General features: G+C 39.0%; 1 protein-coding gene across 2 annotated transcripts; it reads left to right on the top strand.

The window, feature by feature from the left end:
- The first annotated feature begins 7440 nt into the window (after positions 1-7440).
- On the top strand, positions 7441-8856 carry LOC124351037 (MAP3K12-binding inhibitory protein 1-like). Of its 2 annotated transcripts, none has more exons than XM_046801793.1 (4): positions 7441-7644; positions 8079-8167; positions 8234-8399; positions 8457-8856. In XM_046801793.1, the coding sequence occupies exons 2-4, from the start codon at positions 8117-8119 to the stop codon at positions 8783-8785; spliced, it is 546 nt and encodes a 181-aa protein (XP_046657749.1). In that variant the 5' UTR covers positions 7441-7644; positions 8079-8116; the 3' UTR covers positions 8786-8856. The 2 variants fall into 2 exon arrangements, with proteins under 2 accessions (XP_046657749.1, XP_046657750.1); XM_046801794.1 differs by lacking the exon at positions 7441-7644 and adding an exon at positions 7869-7887 and having other exon boundaries at positions 8078-8167.
- Positions 8857-9151: the final 295 nt, after the last annotated feature.

Here is a 9151-nt window from a genome sequence, read left to right as displayed (position 1 = left end):
GAGCATTACTGAGAATTACACTCGAGACATGGAACAGAAAAAAAAATTTTAACGGGGTAAATTCGAGTTGGAAATAAACTTGATATTCAAATCATTACGTACTAAAAATAATTTCAATCTGCCGCATTTTCTGAAATCAGAGCGTGACGGTCTGGAACACAATACACAGAGCATGACTTGACTACAGCATGTGGAAATAACTTTGACTTCTCATACGGTCTGTACAAGACAAACTATTTGCTTGCGATGGGACCGGAAATCTTTCTTCTTTTGTTAGGGAGATGGGGGGGGGGGATGAGGATAGGATCTCGGATGGAACGGGCACGTCGAATGCTGAAAAGAGAAGAATGAAAGGTCAGATTTGACCTTTCGTGCCGTGGAGTCAAAGAAAATGTCTGGTGGTCACACAAACCAGTAAACCCAGGTCCATATGAAGATAAAGAAAAAAGAAAAAGAAAAAAAGAGAGTTGCTTTTCCCAAACATTTTCCCAAGCATTCGTGGGATTCCATTCTCCCCTGGATATCTTGTCATCCAACTACTTATCAATTCCGCTCGAGAAATGTTTGTTCCCTCTAGTTGCTTCTCGTATTGAAACTCTTGCATATCACCGGCACCGGCAAAATCACATTACAACTCTCCATTATTCTTCTCTGTATAAAAGATACTAACTAATGACCATAATGACCATTATAAAGCCAACATGTAATTTTTTATTTTGGAATCTATATTTACCATTTTATTTTACTTTTATAAAATTTTACCTTCATACAATTTGATCTTCGTTTAAACGAGACGTAAATCGTGATGTAAAATATTGTTCAACAGGTTACGTCTTGGGTTACGTTGATCAATAAATTTATTTATTAGGGATCACAGAATATTACGAAACTACTACTAATGATTATAATGTCTAAAAAGTTTTCCTCTTTTTACTATAACGTGATGAGATCACCCCGTTCTGAGTTTCATCTGATTCTTTATTTAAAACCCAGCAGGAAATTGAATCTTGATGTCCTGCTCGGTCCCGGTTCGCTTTGTCGGAGGGGGTTTAACGCTTATAGCACTTGACCCCACCCCTTATTAACAAATTTACATTGGCAATGGTAGATCAACTTGCTTGAATTGAAGCTTATAAAATCTACCTATTTGTATTCTATATCGCAAAGTAAAGTAACCTTGGTAACATTTTTTTTTTAAAGACGAAAATCCTAGACAGATGAAACACCAACAAAGAAACAAACTCATCATTTGCTGTCGTTCGGTTCCAAAGCTAGCTCGGACGCTATTCTCAAAATGGTCTTCGCTCTCCCTCGCTTCCCCCTCTCCCTCTCTCTTCACCAAAAAATGGGGAAAAAAAGGGAAGAAGAAGAAGAATGAAGATGGAGAAGAAGGAATCAAGAAGCAGGTCGAAACGAAAGCCAGAATATGCTGGATATCCTGCGGTTTTTACGTCCTTTCTCGGATGGAGGAACCTTGACTAGCAGTCACAGTATGGGGCAGAGATGGTTGAGCAGAGCCGAGTGTGCAGTTGACCTGCAGGAGGCTCATCCCCAGCGGCAAGGGAAAAGAGGCCCAGCAGTGCAAAGCATATACACCTATTTTTCTTTAGACGTATCGTCGAGAAGAATTTATCCCCTCTCTCATTTCCTTTACCTTCTCTCCCTCAGCAGACCCCCTTACACTCTTTGACTACCGAAAACCCAAGTTTAAATTTTACGTGAAATAGAAACATTCAGTGCGTTTCAAATTTTTAAATGGTTGCCGAGAAATTGTAGGAAGTATATTTTTGTGAAGGTGATTTTAAGTTAAAAGAAAGTATGACTAAATGCCTATGTGGAACTAAGCGATATAGCAGCAAATGAGCCAATCGGCCCATTGCACAAAAAAACGAAGCTTTTTGCTGGCATCGGTGGGCGACGGCCGCCGTACGACGAACGAAACCAACTCGAGTTTGCTTGTCATACACTGCCTCCTTCGTGGATGGTGGCATGATCTGAATGAAAACGAGAGAATGAATAAAATTGATGAAACATCATGAAACATCTAAAATCGCCCGAATCAAATAGCACAAAATCATAACAATTCCGGTTCCGTATATCCTCTCGGAACCGTTATACCATTTGATGAATTGATTTTTGGGAGATAACAGATCAAAATGAACCAAAATCGAGGAATGAACAGAATCCAGGGAGAACCCACAAAGAACTTGTCCTTTGCTGGTAAACGTATACTGCTACTTAATAATAATACCTAATAACGTGCGCGGGGGAGGTGGTGCCGTGGTGAACTATGGCGGCGATACGGCTGCGAGCGAAAATGCAAAATGTTATACAGATCAAACACCGCTTTCGTTTCAACACGTTCTCGTTATTCCTTTTTTTGAATATTTTCTTCTTCTGATTGTTTTGGAGGCACGTTCGCGAGTCAAGTGAACTGATTTAACAAAGATCCGGTCGCTCTTTTTTTTGGCACGTTCCAAATAACGACGTGCTACCTACTCGACACTTTTCACAGCTCTAAGGTTTCAGATATTTCGTAATCTGAGCGCCATCCGAGATCAACGATCGAGCGAATCCATCCGCTGCCGGAGCACTGCGTCTTCACCGACGATATCGGATACTGTACCCTCGTCTTTTCTCCTCGACCGTCTCCTTCTTCTACGGCTCGCTGTCCGTCATGATCTTCACCTGCTGTACCGAATCTATGCCGGTCCCTTCGACTGGGCATCAAAAAAGGTCGTCATGGTATCGACAGGTGAAATCGGAAAGGGAACAGGAGGAGGGTCGGGGCCATCAGGATCCGGCGGGTCAGGATCGGCTAAAACGGTCGAACCTCACAGTACGTTTCAAATTTAAATGGTTGCCAAGAAAATGTAGAAAGTATTTTTTTAAAAAAGAAAACGCATCATGATTTACGTTTAAGTACCTAGTTATTTTTTTTACGATTTTAATTCGCATCCTACTTTTGAGTTTAGATTAAAATTATTATAAGTTAAAAGAAAGTTTGTCTGTATGTTTATTATGTACTAAGCAGCAATACAAATTTAGTGAAAAATCAATCAATCAATAATTATTCAAACGAATAAATGCTGATATTGAATTGATTTCGAATGCTGGATGTGAATCGCAGTAGAACAGGTGAAATGAAACATTGCAGCTGTATAGGACTCAAAACCCGTTGTACTACCTTTTACCGAAACCGTAAAAACGAAAAAGAAGAAAGGCAATAAAAAGAAGAATGAGATGGCACTATAAGGTGAAATAGTCAGCTAGCAATGACCTGGATCGACTGGATGTAATAAAAATCATCACGAGGTTACTATACACGGAAAAGTGTTTTACGGTGTTTTACGGCGTTTTATTAATATTTGCGTAGTGATTTATTGATCATTTGAAAAAAAAAAAATCCCTTAAACAAAGACGTAAATTGGGCCTGTAAGGTGGTCGCACAGGCTGCAAACGAAACCTGTATAGGTTATTGAGTAAGTCTATCGGTAACCGCGAGCGCGCGAGTCAGAAGTGGATTCCGCAGTTCGTGTCCGACGGTGTCCGTGTAGACGTAACGGAATACGTGGTGATGATGGAGGAACGCTTGAGGTTCCCCTTATAATAATCCCACTAATAACAGCTTCTTGTTGGAACCAGCCCTACAATTTAACAGTAGCCCACAAGTTAAGCTGGCACGTGAATACATGATTTGAAGCCGACAAAATGATTCCAAGTGTAGCCTATAACTAAAAAGCCCTTCCGTACGAGTTGCCACAATTTGAATATAGTTATAATAACATAATAGTTCACAATTGTTTCAACTGTTCTTTTTGTTTGAGAATACGACTGGTTTCATAACAATTACAATAATGATAGTTGTTGGCAATCCATTTTTAACTCATTTCCCGATCTCCTCTTTCTATTCTTCTCGATACTACATAGGGTACACAGAAGCACCAGGTATTGGCAGATTTCAATCTCCGTGGCTTAATGGCGGTGGCGAGCGCTGGCGTATTGGGTGATGAATGAACATTGGCAGTCTTTTATAAGTTTCCTTCATATTTTCTCCCAGTATTATTGTAAACTGTATACCAAAAAGCGAATTATGTTGCGACGTTGGCATACCAATGTCTGGTCACTTGGAAAAGGTGATGACTTGAAGGCGTGGCAAATACAGCGATTCTACCCAAAGTTAAAAAAACAAGTCGTTATACAAGTTAAGCTGAATAGGCTACCGTTTCTACGCTATGGTGGGGCTAATGTTCAAACATATTTCTAAGCTCTGATGGTGACCCTGTTCGTCAAGAAGCCGGCCAAGAACATTTATACACAAATACGGACAAGAATACGGATGAATAATTTGACCTTCTGAATGTCCCATTGAAATCGTTGGAAATACTATGCCGGAATAAAACGATGATAAAAGGTGAAAAAGAGAAAAGGAAAAAAGGAAACGAAGCTATAGAAATTAGAAAAAGTAAGGCAGAATAGGAAAAAGAATGAAAACAGGTAAAAAATGAAAAGAGGTACATGGGTGAAATAAGTAACAAGAATAGAAAGAGGGGAAGAGGAGAACTCTGCGAGATGGGAGAGCGCCACGTTTCAAACGAGCAAGACACGACCATCTCTTCAAAAGCACTCCTCAAAAGCTTCTATAAATGTATACTCGATATGGCAACGGATTTGTCAATGTCAGAGCAATCAACCCCAAAGTCAGCTGTACGAGTCATGCGAAAATTCAACTCTATATACGTTACGAGGAAACAATCCAGATCCTTCTTCTCATCGACAATTTATGCGACTTCGTTTCTATATTATGCTTTTGAGTATTCGATGTCGATTGTGGTTCTCCATCAACGTTTCCTATTCTTTGCGAATCCCTTGCTTTCTCAAAGCTAATACATAATACGCTTGGAGTTGGAAATCCAGATTTCTGTTGATACCTACATGCTGGATGCTTAAGGTATTCTATTTCTATGTTCCAACGGTCGTTTACATCTCGGCCAGACGTCAGCCAACCATACATAGATGATAGTATGGGGGACAGGATGGAAATGGTGAACGTGAATGACAGATATTCACAATCGTTGAGTATCATAAGTCAATGACAGCCGAAGGATTTGAGATAAGGTTGGATTGCCAAGGTTGAACGATTCTCCTTGATCAGCTGTCTCGAATAATCTCGCTTTGTCTTAAGGGTCGCCTACGGGTAAAATCTTGCTCCCAAAATGCCAGAGACGTCAATTGAACTTAGGCTATGCATGTCATTTGCATTTTTCTCGCCCAATAATACTGTTATAACTGCGTACTAGTTTGCTTCATCAGCTGAGCCTATCCCAATCTCATTTTATATGCAACATATTATTGCGCCAGGCCACTATGCAGTGTGTCTAGTTACTAGATAGGAGACCACGGAAGATGTATAGTACCCCTACTTTTCTACTTCTTTCTTTTGAGGGAGAAAAAAGGAGAGTTCAGGTACGGTCACATCGGTTTCACAACATTGTTCAAGCCAGCTAGCTAGCAGCTGCTCAATTCGAAATAGTTACATTCAACTGAATCCCATTTCAGAAAGATGTTTCAGTAGTCAAGAGAGACCTTGCTGCTCCGAGGGTGTACAATAGATGTAGCGTAATGATCTTCTCAGCGGGATATTTGGCCTCGGCCACGGCCAGGACTCTGAAGCACAGCGCACAATCATTCCACAATCAAATGCCAGAACGAACATATGGAAGAGCCAGCGGAAGGAAAGAAGAAAAGATAGAATAAGGGAAATAACGACAAAAAATAAAATAAAACTTGTATATCTGTGATTGTTAATATTATTAAAAGAATAAGTGCTTGGAAATTCTACCATTCAACATCTAATTTATTTTAATAGTTTCGTTTTTTTTTTTTTTTTTTTTTTTATTTCTTCAGAGAAATAAGACAAAGGCAACCAAAAGTTCAAAGTCGGCTTATATTGTATCTCTGTCACCTGCGTTTGTGTTTAATGGGGCGACAAACTTTTCTATAAAAAGTCCGTGCGGGATTGTAATTGATTCACAACTTTGTCTCATATTTCGCAACAGCCGTACCGTACAATTATAGTATCCGCGTTCGTGTTATCGGCTTGTTCGAATGTGTAACGATTACCATAAACACGTCACTGCCCACCTTCTAGTTGGCCGGCCTTCCTTCCTCAACTAGAAGCCTACGGGCGCTATTTCATCTCGCATACATCTTCTCTGTCAAGGAACAACCCGGCCATCTTGATTATATTCTTCTTATCCTCTCCCTCTTTTCCTTTTCTTTCTTGTTCTCTTCTGTGTCTTCTACTTTATCCCTTCCCTTACTGTGTACATGTTATCCACAACAACAAAACACGTAGGCTATATACGACGATAGACGCAGCAGACTTGCTCATTTAGTATAGCTTATTGAATAATTTGAAAAATACACGCATAGTGGATCAATAGATTCAACGATTTATCAGACTTACTTGCCAACTCCTCCTCTCTGACTGCAATTTTGTTCCGTTCAGAAAATGGAGGAGCGCTCTTAAGTATCCTATATCGCACCCTACCAAGTTTGAACAATTTAGAATATAGCTTCCGACGTACCTTCAGCTTCTTTCCCTTCGCCCCATTAAAGTATTGTTTAAAGGATGAAAATGATCAAGGTTTAGCAGCTGCTATAAAGAATACGGGTACGTCAGAAAATTTAAATCCTAACAGTTCAAATGAAAGAAAAATTTAGGACTGTACAGGAAAGAAAGAAATATAGATCGTTGAAAGTATATTCAAAAATTCCAATCCGCACTTTTTTATTGGTGACAGTTGTACGAGTGCAAAGGGAGCTTTAGAAAATGGCAAATAAAAAAAAATAATGAGTCAATTGTAGGAGGGTAATACAGCACAACGCGACTGTGTGTTGATTTGTCGTTTATAATTGTTCCTTCTACCCTTTGCTTCTATTCTACGTTCTTAACAAATAAAACAACGAAACCGTACAAAACACGTAGGCTATCATGTAGGCTATCTATACCTTGACAATAGACGCAGACTAACACGTGTATTTAGTGTGACTCAAAAAGAGAGCTCTATAAATAGAGCTCATTTTTCATAAATGTGAAAACTGTCCGTTTTGCCAACCGAACACTTTTCTAGCATAATTTGCACTGATCTAACGTCAAAAATAACCTGATTTTCGAGATCCCCGTAAACTTGCCGTTCGATTTCATGTGTCGTTTGAAAATGTCTTAAAATTGTCCGATTCAGGCACACCGCGAAACACGACGAAAATATGGAACACCAAAGTGGCAAAATTAAGTGCTCCCAATTAAGTTCTGTAAGTGTGATTGCTCAAAATAAGTGCTCTGTCGTCTCCGCCTTCTTGTGGGAGGAGTTAAAAGTTATCGATGAAACCAATAGTTAGCTAAACAATTGATTTACAATCGATAGTGTTGTTAAAATTTCATTGTTTGTTTTGGGTTTGACATTCAATTTAACTCATCGTGTACATCCCTAGAAATCATCACCACCAATTTATAAAGCAGAGTTATTAAACTGATGGTTACACCACTCCACCAGATAATAGAGTTTACAGTTTAGTACCTACTAACTAGAGTAAGTGGGCGGTTCAATTCGGCAAACTCTAATTCCACAAGCAGTTTTGGTAAGGAAAAGTACAATGCAATTTTTCTTGATTCTGTTTCATGCATAAACTATTTGTGAGTTATACTACGTCAGACTACTACTATGACATAGTTATACTTGTGAGACTATATCATTTTCACATTGCATTTTGGAGAGTGAAAGTTAAACATTATCATTGTCAGTCTCGACATAGGAATTCCGGACTGATGAATCACTGCCAGATCAAGTTCAGGTTTCATTTTAGAAATATTGTAACTTACAGGTTTGAACCCTACATTGATTGGAGATTGTGTGACTACGTAGCAAATTTTTACCTAAGAGTAGGCCTATGTTTATGACTGGTTTTTCAAAATGTCAAACATTTTTTAAATCCATCTAAGCAGCAGAGGATGTGGGTGAAGACGAGTTGACTGTTACCGGAAAACGAAAATAAAGCTCTTCACTTTGTTCAGGGGGCGTTTCTTGCGATTGGAATAGAGCATTCAAGGGAAATGGTGGACTCGACTGTGGATTACGTTCAGATCAAGGCATCGAATTCCGAGGTACCGAATAAAAAATCCGTTTTGTCCTTTTCAAATTATGTTTAATTTTTTTAAAAATTCATTTAGTTAGATAAAAGAATTACTGCATTTATGGAACGGAAACGAGCAGAGTCGGACGTATTTAACGTTCAAGAGTTCTGCCACCGATTGCCGTTGAACGAATCGGAAAATTCGTGTGCTCGCACAGAAGCTGTGCTTATAAGCAGAAAGGGTAGCAAAAGTCATCTTAAAGGTGAAATTATTTCATTTCAAGAAATTAAAGTTGAATCCTAACATGTTTACGTTTTAGTGTCAAGATGCGTCAATATGTGGGGACCGCAAACACACTCTGAAGTTCCTGCTCCTTCTTCAGCAAATACCCAATTGATCCCGAGTCCTGCTATCCAAGAACGCTTACAAAATATGGAAAAACACTTGGGTCTGAACACAAAAGTACAACCTATTCCAATGGATGTGTACGGACGCTTAAAAACACTCGAAGATAAAATCCTTTATTTGGAAAGCGTTAGTCCTGAATATCTCGACGGACCGTTTAAACTTCAGGACAATAAAGATGATGAAAATATGATGTCTAAAATTGAACAAAAGATGGAAGAATTACGTAGAAAGCTGGTGTAGTATTGCAAGTCCTTTCTGATTGTTGAACTACTGATCCATCGAAACTTGAAATACAATGTATTCCTCATTTATTTGATGAAATATGTGTCCCCATTTAATTTTTGGCTCTGGTCGAAGGGGACTTAGAAGGCTATCATGATCCGAGGAAAACTATCACTAACCGCTACCTAGCAAAACTGGCCTCGCACTCTTCTCTATATGTACCTTGTCCAGGTCGCAGTCAATCAAAGCGGTGTCACCCCCTGTTTTGATTGACTGGATTTTTTCCGATCATTATTGAACCGGACGGTTGTTTTAAGAAATTAAATTGGTACAAAATAAAATAAAATGATTTGATTTGTGTAATAATTGTGTATTAATTATTCT

Source organism: Daphnia pulicaria, chromosome 7 (assembly GCF_021234035.1).
Source record: "Daphnia pulicaria isolate SC F1-1A chromosome 7, SC_F0-13Bv2, whole genome shotgun sequence".
Classification (NCBI taxonomy): Eukaryota; Metazoa; Arthropoda; class Branchiopoda; order Diplostraca; family Daphniidae; genus Daphnia; species Daphnia pulicaria.
The sequence above is the reverse complement of the archived record's forward strand: the minus strand, read 5'-3'. Positions and strand labels throughout refer to the sequence as shown.